Consider the following 20,956-nt stretch of genomic DNA (forward strand, 5'->3'; position numbering starts at 1 on the left):
AACCCGAGAACTACAGTAGCTAAGAACATCCAGTTTACTGATACTTTACTAATGTTTCTTATAACATGACAGATAGACAAAGATTGCAGGCCAAATCGAAGTATTCAGAGGGTTTAACAATATATCATTATTCTCAGCAAGTTCTTTTTGTTTCATGGTAGGATATTTTCTTTTTTCTTTCAGTTATCATTTGTAATCTTTACCCTTTATGGTTATTCCAAAATCAACATTTTCTCTGTAGGTTTTAGACAAGTAAAAATATTTTCTGACCTTTGTTTGCTGTATATATTTCCAGCCAAAGTAATTGAAGGTTTAAGTGTTTATGTCACTCCTGATAGCACCTGCAATGCTGTTAATTAATGGAAACATATTCAGATTTCACTTAAACTCATCAAAACCTCCAGACACACCCCAAAATTAAGAATTGTTTCAGTAGGTTCAATAGATGTGAGAATTCCTTAGATTGTGACAGTTCAGGAAAGAAAACTGTTCTACAGAAAATTTAGCAATGATATTCAGGAAATAATAAAAGTATTATGGGTGGAGTAAGTGTTTGTCAGAAATGGGATAAGATGAATTCCAAAGATTTAAAACAATTTGAAAAAAGAACCCTTCAGAATGTCATAAGGGCAGTAACTGGTTCAGTTTAAGATGAACTTGGGATTCAGGAATTCAGATACAGATATTTCATACCGGTAGTTGTTTACAACCTTATGGTAGATTGGTGTGCTTGGCACTTTTACAGGTAGATTGGTGTGCTTGGCACTTTTACAGGTAGATTAGTGTGCTTGGTACTTGTACAGGTAGATTGGTGTGTTTGGTACTTGTACAGGTAGATTGGTGTGCTTGGTACTTGTACAGGTTGATTGGTGTGCTTGGTACTTTTACAGGTAGATTGGTGTGCTTGGTACTTTTTTTACAGGTAGCTGTAATTTGAAGTCAGCTCTACAATACATTGATGTTGTAGTAAATCCCAGGTAACACCTATATACAAGGTATAGTTGTCTCAAAGTAACACTATCTCCAAGGTGATCAGCTATATTCGTTTATTTCACAGTTTGTTATGTATATATGGCTTATGCAATCAGATCCCGGTGAGGCTTGTGTTTATGTCAATGTTCTTCCTTCAGGATTGTCAGGGATTTTTTTTATACATGTATATAAAACATATAATAACAAGTATGAAGGTCAATGTGAAGCATGCTGGGATCAAAGTTGACAGATCATTTTGAATTGTTTTTTTTTAAAGTTTTGGAGTATATGTGGTTTTGTGTACAAAGGTGATTAGTTGTTCTGATGTTTCATTGACTTTGAGTTTGACCCAACCAGGAGGTCTTATTTTTACTGAAACTTAGAAGAATTCCCATTAGAGTATGTAACAAGGACTAATTTGGGAAACCAACATTATTTTTATGCCAGGAAGAATCACATACATGAAAATTTAGTGAAAAGTGTATGCTGAGACTGGAAGAAAACCTTTTATAACATATGTTAGATATTAAGGAAATCTGCATTCATGAGGATTTCAGATAAAATTTGACCTGTTTTTTAACTGTTTTTGTACATTGTGTTTTTCAGCCAGGCACTCTGATGGATGGTGATGTGTCAGATGATCGGGATGGCCATGGCATACAACACAATGGCGGGTAAGTTTAGAGACCTCGTTAGAAGTATATTAAAAAGTCACCTCATTTCAGTCAGGGTAACCAATTTATCTAGAACTTGGAGGATTAACATCCTGCTTCAAGGGATTTTAAGTCTTCAATTTCCAACTTGGCTGTCTACATCCAGACCTCTACATATTTGCACGGTCAAATTCCTCTAAATTAATAATTGTCTGTGATAATCAAACTAAATGAAATCTGTGTCGACATTGAAAGCTGGTATTTGTACCATATATGTTGAGCGTTTAGGGAGCAACATACAAATTATGATACAAAGTAAGACGATAGAGGCTTATTGCAGGATAATGAAATATCATTTGTTTCAAGTTCTATGAAAAAAATATACAGCGGACCCTCAATTATCCAGACATCTTTGTTACCAGCCCAAAATTTTCTGAAATAAGAGTTTTCTTGCTGAGTTTAGTCAAATGGCCAATGTGCCTGGAGTTATCTCTCTTGATTGTATGACAATTAAGTCACCAGTGTAATACCATTTGTTATTTTCAGAATGTCTACATATTATTTACTATTAATGCAGATATTTATTAATGTCTTTCTTTGTCAAGACATGTTTCCTTTCTATAAAACATTGTATACAAAAATTTCCAAAGTAAAAGTTGTTTTTCATTGAAGTCAAATATTGTGGGTGTATTTGTTGTAAGTCTGCCTGATATCAACAGCGATGTAAATTTTTTATAACCTTTACTTTCTGAATGTTACATGCACAGCATACAGTGTATTTCACATGTGAGCTGACACAATTTGGATGCTATAGTATTTTCCAGGCATATAAGACAATTTTTTGTCATGCGGAATTATTCTATTTTTAGAATCAAGTGAGTTGGTTAAATATGCTGTAAACATTTACTGCTGATGAGTTCATTTGAAACCAATACAATATTGCAATTAATTTTTTTTTTTTCTCTAAAATCCATTTTCATTAACATTATCATTTTCTATATCAGGTATTAATAATAAACTATTAAAGGATGATGACTCCATTGGAGTTCATCTAATTTTACTTATTTTTTCTATGATATCAATATTAAATTCAATTTCATTTTTTATTTTTCTGTATCTTATCTCATTAATGATTTACATGTATGTTTGAAAAACGTTTTATCCTTGTCACTACCAACATTCAAAATCATGCAAAATACAGAAGGAACAACATTTCTCTCCATATAGAACTTGCTATGTATAAAAGTAGGGAATATTTTGGGAATAATTGTCAGAATTTGAAAAAAAAGACCAGACCAAGACTTTCACTTTGGTATTTATTTTACATTTATTCTCTTTTTCCCATATAGAAGTATTGTAATCTCTGACACGTGTTGCACAGGTGGTCGCCTCAGGCATGGATCTGGCAACGGCCTAGTGGTATGGTGTACACAAATTTTCTTTATATGGTAACAAAGATGTCCGGACTATTGCAAGAATGTTATTATGAAAATCCCATTCCGTTCTCAAAATGTAATTTGGCGTGCAGATTTAAACTACTGTATTTCAGTGGGCTTATTAGCAGATAGATACAGTAATACTAGTAAAGCTGGGTGAAACAAAGATATTCTTTTCCCTGTTCTTATGTGATCTCCTTTTAGGATGTTTTGGATTCTACCACAAGCCTCTATACAGGTAGTAAAATTATATGGAATTTCTGTCTTTCATAGTAAAGTATTATCTGTAGTGTAAACCAAAGCCAAGAATTACGAAATAGTTACTCAGGGTATAATTAGTTATATAGTAATAACTGGTATAATTAGTGCAGTGGAACCCACTTATTTCAATATTGGATATTACCATATCCCGCTAATTATAATACTTTTTCCATGTATTGAATATTCCTCATATGAATTATGTAAAGAAAAATGATCATTATGATTGAGGTCAACATGAGATATCGGTCATTATATTTTTTCTGTCCATAATGGATTTTTGTAAGCTAAAAACCCATGCAAGTGTCCGTATTTGACAGTTGGGCTGTTTCTTGTGACAGCAATTATCTGTTCATTATCGGCAAAGGTGCCCCGAGATAGCTAATTCCACCTGTTACAAGTAAGTTTGAGGTTTTTCTTACGAGGGATCCCAATCAATTTGGCATCAGAGCAGGTCTACTCTAGAACCAGACTGAGGCTCGAAGGAAGGGGTCACCCCATGGCTACCAACCGATGGTAAAGTAATGACCAGACGCAAGATCACTATGGGCAACGTCCTTAGACAGCCCGGAGGTAGACTTGTGTTTGGTCTTAACCCAGTTGGAACTTTACCATTCTAGCCCAAGTAAGGGCGCCTAGATCTTACCTCGGTTGGAAGATTTACAATTATGGCCCAAGTAAGGGCGCCTAGATCTTAACCCGGTTGGAAGATTTACCATTCCAGCCCAAGTAAGGGCGCCTAGATCTTACCCCGGTTAAAAGATTTACCATTCCGGCCCAAGTAAGGGCGCCTAGATCTTACCCTGGTTGGAAGATTTACCATTCCGGCCCAAGTAAGGGCGCCTAGGTCTTACCCCGGTTAAAAGATTTACCATTCCGGCCCAAGTAAGGGCGCCTAGGTCTTACCCCGGTTAAAAGATTTACCATTCCAGCCCAAGTAAGGGCGCCTAGATCTTAACCCGGTTGGAAGATTTACCATTCCAGCCCAAGTAAGGGCGCCTAGATCTTACCCCGGTTAAAAGATTTACCATTCCAGCCCAAGTAAGGGCGCCTAGATCTTAACCCGGTTGGAAGATTTACCATTCCAGCCCAAGTAAGGGCGCCTAGATCTTAACCCGGTTGGAAGATTTACCATTCCAGCCCAAGTAAGGGCGCCTAGATCTTACCCGGTTGGAAGATTTACCATTCCAGCCCAAGTAAGGGCGCCTAGATCTTAACCCGGTTGGAAGATTTACCATTCCAGCCCAAGTAAGGGCGCCTAGATCTTACCCTGGTTGGAAGATTTACCATTCTGGCCCAAGTAAGGGCGCCTAGATCTTAACCCGGTTGGAAGATTTACCATTCCAGCCCAAGTAAGGGCGCCTAGATCTTACCCTGGTTGGAAGATTTACCATTCTGGCCCAAGTAAGGGCGCCTAGATCTTAACCCGGTTGGAAGATTTACCATTCCAGCCCAAGTAAGGGCACCTAGATCTTACCCTGGTTGGAAGATTTACAATTCTGGCCCAAGTAAGGGCACCTAGGTCCTACCCTGGTTAAAAGATTTACCATTCTAGCCCAAGTAAGGGCGCCTAGATCTTACCCCGGTTGGAAGATTTACCATTCTGGCCCAAGTAAGGGCACCTAGGTCCTACCCTGGTTAAAAGATTTACCATTCTAGCCCAAGTAAGGGTGCCTAGATCTTACCCCGGTTGGAAGATTTACCATTCTGGCCCAAGCAAGGGCACCTAGATGTAGCCACTGAAGTTCAGAGAGGGAGAGCCAAGTACATAAACATCACAGGTTCCCACCTCTAAGCAAGAACGGCACTGGGGCATGCAGAATCGGGGTCGGATTCACTATAAAAGTGACCATACCTATCCACATTAACATGACAAAGACCATTACTAGCAATCATAATCAGCTACAGCAACAAAGAACCAAACAACAATTGAAATAATAATTCTTTAATTCAATTGCTGAAAGGTAAAAATGCTGAAAATATGTGAAGAGATTGTATTATAAATAAAAACTAACACTTAACCAAACAATGTAAACTCACCACCACATGTCTGAATACAGACAGAGGAAACAGGTCCAAAAACACACGGCCAACACAACAACAAACAATGTAAACTCACCACCACATGTCTGAATACAGACAGAGGAGGCCAAAAACACACGGCTAACACAACAACAAACAATGTAAACTCACCACCACACGTCTGAATACAGACAGAGGAGGTCAAAAATACACGGCCAACACAACAACAAACAATGTAAACTCACCACCACACGTCTGAATACAGACAGAGGAGGCCAAAAACACACGGCCAACACAACAACAAACAATGTAAACTCACCACCACATGTCTGAATACAGACAGAGGAAACAGGTCCAAAAACACACGGCCAACACAACAACAAACAATGTAAACTCACCACCACATGTCTGAATACAGACAGAGGAGGCCAAAAATACACGGCCAACACAACAACAAACAATGTAAACTCACCACCACATGTCTGAATACAGACAGAGGAAACAGGTCCAAAAACACACGGCCAACACAACAACAAACAATGTAAACTCACCACCACATGTCTGAATACAGACAGAGGAAACAGGTCCAAAAACACACGGCCAACACAACAACAAACAATGTAAACTCACCACCACATGTCTGAATACAGACAGAGGAAACAGGTCCAAAAACACACGGCCAACACAACAACAAACAATGTAAACTCACCACCACATGTCTGAATACAGACAGAGGAAACAGGTCCAAAAACACACGGCCAACACAACAACAAACAATGTAAACTCACCACCACATGTCTGAATACAGACAGAGGAAACAGGTCCAAAAACACACGGCCAACACAACAACAAACAATGTAAACTCACCACCACATGTCTGAATACAGACAGAGGAGGCCAAAAACACACGGCCAACACAACAACAAACAATGTAAACTCACCACCACATGTCTGAATACAGACAGAGGAGTCCAAAAACACACGGCCAACACAACAACAAACAATGTAAACTCACCACCACATGTCTGAATACAGACAGAGGAGGTCAAAAATACACGGCCAATACAACAACAAACAATGTAAACTCACCACCACACGTCTGAATACAGACAGAGGAAACAGGTCCAAAAACACACGGCCAACACAACAACAAACAATGTAAACTCACCACCACATGTCTGAATACAGACAGAGGAGGCCAAAAATACACGGCCAACACAACAACAAACAATGTAAACTCACCACCACATGTCTGAATACAGACAGAGGAGGTCAAAAATACACGGCCAACACAACAACAAACAATGTAAACTCACCACCACATGTCTGAATACAGACAGAGGAAACAGGTCCAAAAACACACGGCCAACACAACAACAAACAATGTAAACTCACCACCACATGTCTGAATACAGACAGAGGAAACAGGTCCAAAAACACACGGCCAACACAACAGCAAACAATGTAAACTCACCACCACATGTCTGAATACAGACAGAGGAGGCCAAAAATACACGGCCAACACAACAACAAACAATGTAAACTCACCACCACATGTCTGAATACAGACAGAGGAGGCCAAAAACACACGGCCAACACAACAACAAACAATGTAAACTCACCACCACATGTCTGAATACAGACAGAGGAAACAGGTCCAAAAACACACGGCCAACACAACAACAAACAATGTAAACTCACCACCACATGTCTGAATACAGACAGAGGAAACAGGTCCAAAAACACACGGCCAACACAACAACAAACAATGTAAACTCACCACCACATGTCTGAATACAGACAGAGGAAACAGGTCCAAAAACACACGGCCAACACAACAACAAACAATGTAAACTCACCACCACATGTCTGAATACAGACAGAGGAAACAGGTCCAAAAACACACGGCCAACACAACAACAAACAATGTAAACTCACCACCACATGTCTGAATACAGACAGAGGAGGCCAAAAATACACGGCCAACACAACAACAAACAATGTAAACTCACCACCACATGTCTGAATACAGACAGAGGAAACAGGTCCAAAAACACACGGCCAACACAACAACAAACAATGTAAACTCACCACCACACGTCTGAATACAGACAGAGGAGGCCAAAAATACAGGGCCAACACAACAACAAACAATGTAAACTCACCACCACATGTCTGAATACAGACAGAGGAAACAGGTCCAAAAACACACGGCCAACACAACAACAAACAATGTAAACTCACCACCACATGTCTGAATACAGACAGAGGAGGCCAAAAATACACGGCCAACACAACAACAAACAATGTAAACTCACCACCACATGTCTGAATACAGACAGAGGAGGCCAAAAATACACGGCCAACACAACAACAAACAATGTAAACTCACCACCACATGTCTGAATACAGACAGAGGAAACAGGTCCAAAAACACACGGCCAACACAACAACAAACAATGTAAACTCACCACCACATGTCTGAATACAGACAGAGGAAACAGGTCCAAAAACACACGGCCAACACAACAACAAACAATGTAAACTCACCACCACATGTCTGAATACAGACAGAGGAAACAGGTCCAAAAACACACGGCCAACACAACAACAAACAATGTAAACTCACCACCACATGTCTGAATACAGACAGAGGAAACAGGTCCAAAAACACACGGCCAACACAACAACAAACAATGTAAACTCACCACCACATGTCTGAATACAGACAGAGGAAACAGGTCCAAAAACACACGGCCAACACAACAACAAACAATGTAAACTCACCACCACATGTCTGAATACAGACAGAGGAGGTCAAAAATACACGGCCAACACAACAACAAACAATGTAAACTCACCACCACATGTCTGAATACAGACAGAGGAGGTCAAAAATACACGGCCAACACAACAACAAACAATGTAAACTCACCACCACATGTCTGAATACAGACAGAGGAGGTCAAAAATACACGGCCAACACAACAACAAACTATGTAAACTCACCACCACATGTCTGAATACAGACAGAGGAGGTCAAAAATACACGGCCAACACAACAACAAACAATGTAAACTCACCACCACATGTCTGAATACAGACAGAGGAAACAGGTCCAAAAACACACGGCCAACACAACAACAAACAATGTAAACTCACCACCACATGTCTGAATACAGACAGAGGAAACAGGTCCAAAAACACACGGCCAACACAACAACAAACAATGTAAACTCACCACCACATGTCTGAATACAGACAGAGGAAACAGGTCCAAAAACACACGGCCAACACAACAACAAACAATATAAACTCACCACCACATGTCTGAATACAGACAGAGGAGGCCAAAAATACACGGCCAACACAACAACAAACAATATAAACTCACCACCACATGTCTGAATACAGACAGAGGAAACAGGTCCAAAAACACACGGCCAACACAACAACAAACAATGTAAACTCACCACCACATGTCTGAATACAGACAGAGGAAACAGGTCCAAAAACACACGGCCAACACAACAACAAACAATGTAACTCACCACCACATGTCTGAATACAGACAGAGGAGGTCAAAAATACACAACCAACACAACAACAAACAATGTAAACTCACCACCACATGTCTGAATACAGACAGAGGAGGTCAAAAATACACGGCCAACACAACAGCAAACAATGTAAACTCACCACCACATGTCTGAATACAGACAGAGGAGGTCAAAAATACACGGCCAACACAACAACAAACAATGTAAACTCACCACCACATGTCTGAATACAGACAGAGGAGGCCAAAAATACACGGCCAACACAACAACAAACAATGTAACTCACCACCACATGTCTGAATACAGACAGAGGAGGTCAAAAACACACGGCCAACACAACAACAAACAATGTAAACTCACCACCACATGTCTGAATACAGACAGAGGAGGCCAAAAATACACGGCCAACACAACAACAAACAATGTAAACTCACCACCACATGTCTGAATACAGACAGAGGAGGCCAAAAACACACGGCCAACACAACAACAAACAATGTAACTCACCACCACATGTCTGAATACAGACAGAGGAGGCCAAAAATACACGGCCAACACAACAACAAACAATGTAAACTCACCACCACATGTCTGAATACAGACAGAGGAAACAGGTCCAAAAACACACGGCCAACACAACAACAAACAATGTAAACTCACCACCACATGTCTGAATACAGACAGAGGAGGCCAAAAATACACAGCCAACACAACAACAAACAATATAAACTCACCACCACATGTCTGAATACAGACAGAGGAAACAGGTCCAAAAACACACGGCCAACACAACAACAAACAATATAAACTCACCAACACATGTCTGAATACAGACAGAGGAAACAGGTCCAAAAACACACGGCCAACACAACAACAAACAATATAAACTCACCACCACATGTCTGAATACAGACAGAGGAAACAGGTCCAAAAACACACGGCCAACACAACAACAAACAATGTAAACTCACCACCACATGTCTGAATACAGACAGAGGAAACAGGTCCAAAAACACACGGCCAACACAACAACAAACAATGTAACTCACCACCACATGTCTGAATACAGACAGAGGAAACAGGTCCAAAAACACACGACCAACACAACAACAAACAATGTAAACTCACCACCACATGTCTGAATAAAGACAGAGGAGGTCAAAAATACACGGCCAACACAACAACAAACAAATAGAAATAAAAACGGTAAACACTATGAACATGAACCAAAATCACAGAACCAAATGGGGAATACCGTCCTGTATGTGTGGAATGTCACCAAGACAAGTTGAAAACATTCACCCAGCTCAGCATCATAAGGAAGGGCATATTTCAGGTTGTGAGTAGGTATAACAGGCAGGTAGAGGGGCCCCCTATGGGGGTTTATTGGGTTCTTTTTTTGTGCACATTATACATGAAATTCACTGTCACTGTCTGTAAACAACAGAATTTAAGTCATCTACCAGGTACAGTCAACCAAAACCTTCAGTCAGTATTGATTACATAAATAGGACTTCATTTGGCACCAAACAATAAGAATAAGGATGCAATTTTTAATTGAAAACTTGCTATCAAATTTTTCTAGGTACAGCCATTTTGTATCGCTTTGGTACAGCACCAGCCATAATTTTTGTGAACATAAAATGTTTTTGAAAAAATTCATGGTTGTGAAGTTTAAAACAGTCTCCTATTGACCATTTTAGTGTTATGTTATAAATAATGATACAATGCCTGTTCTCTCTTAGAGGTCTGGTTTGATATCTTGTATTATAGCAGGAAGAGCATGATGCTTGAAATAGGTCAATCACCAATGTCATAATTACATCTTGTATAGTGATTCATTTGCATTATACAGCATTTTCATTCTTTTCAATACTCTTTCAAAGGAAGTAGTTAAAAGATTTATCAAATCAACTGAAGTCATTTTATTTGTAAAATAAAAACTGCTAAAAAGCACGACCTACGAGACATATGATTGTCACATGATCATGGTTACTTTTTCACGCTGCAAAATGGTATTGATGTTTACTGAAGCCAGGTAAATATTTTCTTGGAAAACTAACAGATCATGATGATTGATAGAGTCGAGACAAATATTGCATCACAGTAATCTATTCTACTTCAGTTCAGCCACGGACTTGGATATATCTATGAGTCTGTGGTTCAGCTCAGTTCTTAGAAATGAACCAAAAGTGAAAGTAGAAATTATCTTGTGTCCGATTTGAATATATTAGCATTGATTTCAATGTTTATGAAATGCAATTATCCAATCAATTTATGTTGTTATTCATCTCTGTTCTGTTTAGTAAAAGGTTTAATGATTATGGTACTCTAACTTCAGGTTCTTGTGACCTAAACAGCCTGCTGAGTTATTATAATATACCAGTTATTATAATACTTTTATTTGGAAAATAGCATATTATACATAATAAGCGGATTTGACAGTAACATGTTCAATAGTATCATATTAGATAGACACAGGGTATGTTTGAATAGATTCAGTGTGTCCTGGATTTGATAATGATAGCAGTATTGCTGAGCTGCATCAAGTTACAACTGTGTAGTTATAAATAGCACATCATTGTTTTTGTTTGTTTTGCAGGTGCTCTTAATCAACCAATTCATTGGTCCACAAACTATCAAAATTGTGATCAGTATACTTTTTGTGACATATTTATCAATAAAAAGAATTGTCCGCACAAACTCTGAAAATTGAGCCCAACAAAAATACCTGATTAAGTCCTTTTGATCTTGTCCTATGATTGAAATGTCAGTATTCAGAGATATGTTAAATGTTAGGCTTGATCTAGACATTGGTTTATATATATTATAAATATTTGTTTATAAGTTGCTTATAAATGTAAAACATTTTGATGTCTTAACAAGAAAAACGATATTCAGTGAAGTTACTATTTATTTTTGCTGTAAAGGGCAAAGTCATATATATTTTTAGAATCTCTTCATTATATAAAGGAATTCATCAGAAATATAAGATAGAACTGCATTAGCAGATTAAAAATTGCTTTCATTGTTTTCTCTGGGGATTTCTTGTGTAAATGTGTGTGGTGTCATGGCCGACACCAATGGGCCATATATTTTAACACACCTTGTTAGAGAATGAATAATTTATTCACCGAAGTCTGTGACTTTGAAAAGCATATTTGCCCTTGAATAAGCCTTAGGCTATGTACTGCTGGAACTATGTAGAAAATAGTGACTTTTGTGTAAATTGTTTGTGCAACCAAAGAAATATTTCATTTGTTTCTGTATTCCCTTTGGGATCATGATAAACTGTTATATTCTAGCTATTCAAGCCTAGAGAACTGGAGTATTTAACTCATTGTTGTGTGTCTAGGAACCTTAAAAGTGCTGAATTCTTTATCAGACTAGTTCTTCACCACTTTTCTGTGTCTTTTATCATGAATGTAGTTTATCTCTGATTCAGTGCACATAATCCATTCATCCATGTTAAATTCTGTTGTTCAGGATGCATGCACTTGTAAGAATGGTTTGACAGGTCAAGGTTAAAGGATTATTCATGAGCACTTTGTAGTAAAGGGTGTGTGTTAAATATAACACTGAATCATGTGACACTCTCTTTCCTTATTCACAAATTCTTCACTTCAAATCTATCTCTTCTTCATTACATCAACCCTTTTAAAAACACTAGCACAATGGTAGTCCTACCTCCAACCTTAATTCTTCAATTTTCCCATCTTCTGTTTTAACTACTCACAGCCATAGCTTTGCTGAAAACATCAAAGAAATGGTAACCAGACTGCTGTAGGGTAGATTGCCAATTACACAACATCAATAATACACAGATTGATCGTAGTTGTTTAACTAGGTGATATGGATTGGATACAGGCTTAACCATATGTCACCCAACATGTGTGACATTGAGGACTTCAGAAACAGCACAGATAAGCCATTTAGACTGAGGCATTTTCATTCAAGGATCCTTTTTAATAAAACTTTCATATAATTCACTCTTCTTTGAAAAAGAAGTCTGCACTCCCAAAAATTACTGATCTGGATCAGACATTATAATCAGTAGTCATTTTGTATATAAATGTTTTCACATGGAAGATACTTTATCACAAATTACAGGTGTAAATAGATCAGCTTTAATTATATCGGTAACATGGTAATTGCCAGGGACATTCTCTTGAAATTGGGCCACATCAGTCTGTCCTGTCCTCCGGGCAGAATCAATGTCATCACGCAAGCAGTTTCAGTTCTTTTGAGATCTCTATAAAATATATACAAAGTTCAACTGATAATAACAATAAACTTGGATAAGTTCATGGTTGAAAGTTCAGAGTCATGGTTATTAGAATTTGTAGAATTGTTCAAATATTGGGTCTGGGAATTCATGTCTTACAGACAGCCTTTCAACATTTGATATTTTTAGGGGGAAATGGAAGAAAAAGAAAATTTAATGAAAAATTTGATCAAAACTTTTGAAGTGTTATGTAGTCTTATGCAATAAATGCCAAAGTGAATAGTTGACCATGATTAGGGAAAAAAGATTGTCTGCTTCTTTTCAAATAAAGACTTTGTCCTCTCTTCTGATTATAGAACCATATCCAAAACTTTAAAGTTTAGCAAATTGTAATTTTATAAAGAACATCTTATATGATTATATAGATAGAGATTGTACTGTTTTATCTCAACTAGAAATATCCACTCCAATGAAACTGGTTTGCTGTATATCACGTTGTAACCAGCAGTGAATTAGAGGATTGTTGGGGATCAGATTTTGTTGAATAAGAAGATAATTAGGCAGTATATCTGGATATTTAAGGTAAACACCTGAAGAGATAGATGGTCCCATAACCAGGTATGGGCCAACTGTTAGATAAATAAAAACAATTTTCTCATCATTTGTTCTCTGAGATGCATCAAAGTGCTGCCCATTATCTTAGTAAAATTTGGCCTGTTGCAACTATTTGATGGAGAAATGGTGACACAATTCTGACAAGGAAGTCAGTCGGTGGATAAAGCATTTATTATAGAACTGGTCACAATACAGTCTCTTCAATTAATCTCTCCATATTGTTTCTTACAGGCCTCCCGAACACAACCCATTCTATACAAGTATAGACAGCATGCCAGAAATTAGAGCACCTCGTAGAAAGTCTGTCTCATTGGTCAGCGACTTGGTAAGTCTACTCTCTTGTCCAATTAGAAAAGATCATTCAAACATGCTCTTAGTATAGCAAAATAACCAAGATTCACATTCAAATATTAAAATCTCAAACTTGATAAAAAAGATATTGATTTGAAGATTTGATCTAAATATTGGTTGAAAGGAAACATTATTAAGACATGTATGATTAAGTGGATTTTAACACCGTGATCTCTTTCTATTATTAATTGTTGATTCGTCTTCACAAACAGGTGATTAAGGTAACTAATTGTGTTGTATTGTTGCTTAGGAACTGTATTGACAGTTTCTTTTTTTCTTTTGGTTTTTTTAATTTTGTTTTTGTTTTTAATTATATATCATTCAACTTTTCAATATCTTCCATAACAAGTGTTTCATTAGAGTAGTGTAAATTCATTTTTAGAAATGTTTGTGCTATCAGAATTTTACTTAGGAAAACATCTTGCTGTTGTAGTTAGAGATGAAAATTTCCAACCTTTTTAATACAGTTCATTAGTTTAAGACCCCATAAGAATCATTTCTCGCTAGTTATGCTATGTGGATGAATTGCCACCAAACAAATACATAAGTGAATGGACATATGTTCATATTGTAAGATTTATTTGCAGTATTTTCTAAAAAATATCCACATCCTCAAATTCGCTCACTTGAAATGGCTGACACATTTATCAGACCTGTGATATCTTTTGATCTGTAATAGAACTGCTTACAGTATATGAACGATGGTGTAGGCAACTGAAGGTGTCAAAACTACCGTCTTAAGTAGGTCAAAACAGCTGCCATGACATCATAGGTCAAAAACTTTTAACAGCCTTATCTTGAAAACTGTTGTTTGGTAAAATTAAACTGATTTTAGACCTAAATCAATACTTATATTTTGTTATGTCGTTGGAAAGGTTTCCACAGATGTCCGCTACCATTTAGTGACATTTTCAACATCATCAGAAAAACAAAATGGTCGCCATGATGTCGTGTTTGATTTTACTTCTAATTGGAATATGTCATCAACCGCTGAATATATTGAATTCATCTTTGTATATGTTTTGCATTATCACAAATAAATAGCATTTCTCGAGAAATTTGTTTTTCTTAAAATGTCAACTTTTAGTTTTCAGTAGGGGTCAAGGTTCAAATAAGAAATTTTGTGGGGAAAAAAAAAACTTTAAAAAACTTCTCAATAAGAAAAAATTGTACATACAACTTTACAACTTTTCAGTTTTGTATAGGAGTGAAAATTCGGAAGTGCTATTTTTGGTAACAACCTTTAAATAAATTTGGCATGGTCTAGGCCCTAGGAAGCTTTACTCATTGACTTTGAAGTTTGTAAATATAAATGACCTTGGTCCATGTTCATTTGAGGTCACTGGGGTCAATTTTGTTGGGAAAAAAATCTTAAAATGTCCTAGAGATACATATTGAATATGTTTTATTAAGATTGCAAGAATCATGTGAAAGTGTGAATTTTCAGTTTTCCTGAAGTGTTAAGTTTGGAAACAAACTTTGAAAATTTGTAAAGTCCTTATTTTTCATAAGTACAACCTGACGACAGGGTAAATTGTGTTAAAATCTTAAAATGGCTTCTCTGTAATGAAGAAGAACATGGTGATGACATTTGGTCAGTTGCATTTTGCTATCAATTACTGTTGATAATAGTAGGAAAACATTGTATCAAAACTTAAGTTTTTTTTGTATAGGTCATGCATAGAAAGTTCTTTTTCTGGTACCACAAACAAATAATCTGAAGTTGTACAGTCTAGTGTCTAGATATGCCTTATATAAATCACTTGAATGGTTGGCTATCATGTTTGTAGAAATGATTGATATTTACCTAAAAGTTTAAATATCTCAATTAGAAACAGAAGAACAAAACACTGATAGTTATCTCCCCTTATGGTTTATAATTTCTTGTTTTGTCTTGAAATAATAAATATTCATTGGTCTGCAGCTATATTGTGTACATGTTTGTATTTTATGATGTTCATTCTTTTATTAAAAATTTTAGAAATAAGGGGACATAAGTATTTGTATTGAAATAACAAAAAGTGGTTTGTGTGATCAGAATGAGGTTGATTAAAGAATTGTCATGTCGTGTACAGACTCTTTAAGATGAAGTAGGGTTCTCTGTTATGTGTGACTCAGTAGACCAAAGTGTTGTAGTGACTAGATATTACTTATACTCTGACTCTATGAGAGAGTAGAAAACTCTGATAGTTTTAACAAATTGCCTGACATAAAATTTAATGAAATCATTTAATTTATCATCAGCTTATGATATAAAGCAAGCCAATTTCATAAAGTTGTAGTTAATACATCTGGATAAGCAGTTGATACATCTGGAATAAAGGCTGTGCAGAAGAATATAAAGTTTGGATTTTTTTGATAATCCCAATATAGAAACTATTTACTATTTCTCATAGTGATATTAAGTTTATAGGTCACTAGAACATGATATTAGAATTAAAAGCACTTTTAACATTTCAGTGCTGACAGGTTTATAGGTCATCTGACCCGAAGGGTCGAAATGACCTATAGCCATCATGCTTCGTCCGTCGTCGTGCGCCTTCCGCCGTGCGTCGTCCGTAAACTTTTCATTCAAAAAACTTCTTCTCAAATACTAGAAGGCATAGGGGGCTAATACTTGGTCCATAGCATGCTGGCATGGAGCCCTACAAAATTGTTCAAATGAATGACCTTGACCCACTTTCAAGGTCACAGGGGTCAAATATGTTAAAATATACAAGCGACTTCTTCTCAATAAGCAAAAGTCCATGAGTGATGATATTGGGCCTGTAGGATGCTTGGAGGAAAGGCTACCAAGTTTGTTCAAATGAATGACCTCGACCCACTTTCAAGGTCACAGGGGTCAAATATGTTGAAAGTTTTAAACAATTTCTTCTCAACAACCAAAAGGCTCAGAATGCTGATATTGTGTCTGTAGCATGCTGGGATGAAGGGCTACCAAGTTTGTTCAAATGAATGACCTTGACCCACTTTCAAGGTCACAGGGTTCAAATATATTAAAATATACAAACGACTTCTTCTCAATAAGCAAAAGTCCAAGAGTGCTGACAATAGACCTGTATGATGCATGGATGACATGCTACCAAGTTTGTTCAAATGAATGACCTCGACCCACTTTCTAGGTCACAGGGGTCAAATATGTTAAAATATACAAACAACTTCTGTTCAATAAGCAAAAAGTCCAAGAGTGCTGATAATGGACCTGTAGGATGCTGGGATGACATGCTACCAAATTTGTTCAAATGAATGACCTTGACCCACTTTCAAGGTCACAGGGGTTGAGGAAGTGTTACCAAATGTGTTCAAGTGAATGCCCTTGACCTTCTTTCAAGATCACAGGGTTCAGATATGTTAAAATCTGTAAACGACTTCTTCTCAGTAACCAAAAGGCTCAGAGTGCTGATATTGGGCCTGTAGGATGCTTGGAGGAAGGACTACCAAGTTTATTCAAATGAATAAAGCCCACTGTTTTAACAGCAGACTCACTGTTGTTAGAGTTTGGCTTGTTTTTTGTCAGATGACCGTTAAGGCCCATGGGTCTCTTGTTCTGTAGTGTTTTAAATTTGAATACTGATCAACTGACCTCGTAAGTAGACTGAAAGTTTTATTCTGTCTTAAGGACCTCTAAGTAAAATAATAGAAATTGACCTAGATAGACAGGTGGTAGTAATAGACAGGTTTCCTTAGTAAAATAATAGAAATTGACCTAGATAGACAGGTGGTAGTAATAGACAGGTTTCCTTAGTAAAATAATAGAAATTGACCTAGATAGACAGGTGGTAGTAATAGACAGGTTTTCTTAATAAAATAATAGAAATTGACCTAGATAGACAGGTGGTAGTAATAGACAGGTTTTCTTAATAAAATAATAGAAATTGACCTAGATAGACAGGTGGTAGTAATAGACAGGTTTTCTTAGTAAAATAATAGAAATTGACCTAGATAGACAGGTGGTAGTAATAGACAGGTTTTCTTAGTAAAATAATAGAAATTGACCTAGATAGACAGGTGGTAGTAATAGACAGGTTTCCTTAGTAAAATAATAGAAATTGACCTAGATAGACAGGTGGTAGTAATAGACAGGTTTTCTTAGTAAAATAATAGAAATTGACCTAGATAGACAGGTGGTAGTAATAGACAAGTTTTCTAAGTAAAATAATAGAAATTGACCTAGATAGACAGGTGGTAGTAATAGACAGGTTTTCTTAGTAAAATAATAGAAATTGACCTAGATAGACAGGTGGTAGTAATAGACAGGTTTTCTTAGTAAAATAATAGAAATTGACCTAGATAGACAGGTGGTAGTAATAGACAGGTTTTCTTAGTAAAATAATAGAAATTGACCTCGATAGACAGGTGGTAGTAATAGACAGGTTTTCTTAGTAAAATAATAGAAATTGACCTAGGTAGACAGGTGGAAGTAATAGACAGGTTTCCTTAGTAAAATGATAGAAATTGACCTAGGTAGACAGGTGGTAGTAATAGACAGGTTTCCTTAGTAAAATAATAGAAATTGACCTAGATAGACAGGTGGTAGTAATAGACAGGTTTTCTTAGTAAAATAATAGAAATTGACCTAGATAGACAGGTGGTAGTAATAGACAAGTTTTCTAAGTAAAATAATAGAAATTGACCTAGATAGACAGGTGGTAGTAATAGACAGGTTTTCTTAGTAAAATAATAGAAATTGACCTAGATAGACAGGTGGTAGTAATAGACAGGTTTTCTTAGTAAAATAATAGAAATTGACCTAGATAGACAGGTGGTAGTAATAGACAGGTTTTCTTAGTAAAATAATAGAAATTGACCTCAATAGACAGGTTTTCTTAGTAAAATAATAGAAATTGACCTAGGTAGACAGGTGGAAGTAATAGACAGGTTTCCTTAGTAAAATGATAGAAATTGACCTAGGTAGACAGGTGGAAGTAATAGACAGGTTTCCTTAGTAAAATAATAGAAATTGACCTAGGTAGACAGGTGGAAGTAATAGACAGGTTTTCTTAGTAAAATAATAGAAATTGACCTAGATAGACAGGTGGTAGTAATGGACAGGTTTTCTTAATAAAATAATAGAAATTGACCTAGGTAGACAGGTGGAAGTAATGGACAGGTTTTCTTAGTAAAATAATAGAAATTGACCTAGATAGACAGGTGGTAGTAATGGACAGGTTTTCTTAGTAAAATAATAGAAATTGACCTAGGTAGACAGGTAGTAGTAATAGACAGGTTGCTGTAATACATATTCAGGATGTAATCTATACATATTAATCAGAAATCAATTGTACAGGAAATTTCCTGAGCTGTTCTTCTCTAACAACATATAAACAAAATGTGAAATTTTCAGAATAGAAAAGGAAAAAAAGAAAATTATGATTTCTTTGTGTTTTAAAAAATATATATTTTTGTTAGTTCAATACATTTTGTTTTTTATTTGTTTGGATGTTGCTGAATTTTTGTTCTTGCTTTTCATTTCAACAGGGATGTGTTATGTTACTTGTATATTTGATGTTGTGGTTTTATAATTGAAACAGTTTCAATCCTTCAATGTTGTAGATTTTCATGCTGGTAAATTGATAATTTTGTCTTTGGTGTGTCTAACCTTGCAGGGTATCTTAATTTAAATTACGGACATGTCACAAAATATTGTTTTAATATCGCGTAACACTTTCTCTAAATATTACTGTTTTGGTGTGTATCACACTAACAATCTGTTTTTATGTTGTCTAATTCTGTGCACCAATGATCTGATGTCTAATATTTGTTTTGCCAAATTTTTTTAGGCACCAATTGTGAGATGAAAGTTTGGTAACCATTGAAAAGAATTGGTTTTTCTATCAATTTTCTTTTAATTGATTTTCTATTTATTTTAAAAATAGATAAGAAATTTATGAATGATTTTGTAATTTTACACATTTATGTGAAATTTTGATAACATTTGCTGTGTTATTTAGAACTTGTTTTTTTCCTCAATACCCAATATTTATTACTTGTTAAATTTTTATGAATGTGAAAAATGAATTAATGCTGGTATAGGTTTTATATATACCATGGTAACAAATTTCCATTTTCATGTATCATATAATTATAATTAAATGTTAAGTGATAACAATGAATGTTAACTCTTTCTAAATAAACTATACACTGATATAATTGGCTGTGGAAGTCAATATGTTGATTGATTATTATATAAGATTGTATTTGGAACATAACATTCCTTGTTAATGTGTCCCTAAGAACATCTCATAGAAGTAGGATCTTGCCAAATATTTAAGTGTAAAATTCTCTCAATTTTTACACTTTATTTTAAAGTTATAATTTGATAAATTTAACTTAATGCACTGTCTTTAATCTATTATCTACTTAGATGATGAGTCACCTCATTTTAAAAAAAGAAAACTTGATCTACATGAACCTTAAGTAAAACTAGAGTTGTCTTTTGAAGGCCTGTGATTATTTCTGTATCACTAGAAAAAAGGGATACCTTAAATATGTCTCCAGTTGTAAAATAGTAATTAAATCTAATTAAATTAATTGAATTCTATTGTATACTAAAAGCATGAAATGTTTTCATAAGGAATAACTTATATTAAATGATTACCTTGTTATACAGTGAATATACCCATGTCATATTTTGGCATATCACACATGTTCATTGTCGCAATTTCTGTTTTGTGGCACGTGATAACTATCCTTTAACCTTTATATTCAATATTGCTTATCTCAGGTGACTGTCAAGGCCACTAGGCCTCTTGTTACTTCATAAATTCCTATATCAAATGGAAATTCATCTGAGATCATGTATACATATTATGAAGGTGTAACATGTAATGATTTGCCTTAAAAAATATTCATACCATGAAATAA

General features: G+C 35.9%; 1 protein-coding gene across 1 annotated transcript in view; it reads left to right on the forward strand.

Moving 5' to 3' along the window:
• LOC132544190 (protein unc-13 homolog A-like) overlaps positions 1-20,956 on the forward strand; it is a 135,740-nt gene that overhangs the window by 66,263 nt on the left and 48,521 nt on the right. Inside the window, 2 exon segments of the mRNA XM_060207758.1 lie at positions 1,583-1,646; positions 13,973-14,066. Coding sequence (XP_060063741.1) covers positions 1,583-1,646; positions 13,973-14,066 — 158 coding nt within the window.

The sequence above is a fragment of the Ylistrum balloti genome, unplaced genomic scaffold, assembly GCF_031769215.1.
Source record: "Ylistrum balloti isolate Yb309-2 unplaced genomic scaffold, AGI_CSIRO_Ybal_v1 Utg369782, whole genome shotgun sequence".
Classification (NCBI taxonomy): Eukaryota; Metazoa; Mollusca; class Bivalvia; order Pectinida; family Pectinidae; genus Ylistrum; species Ylistrum balloti.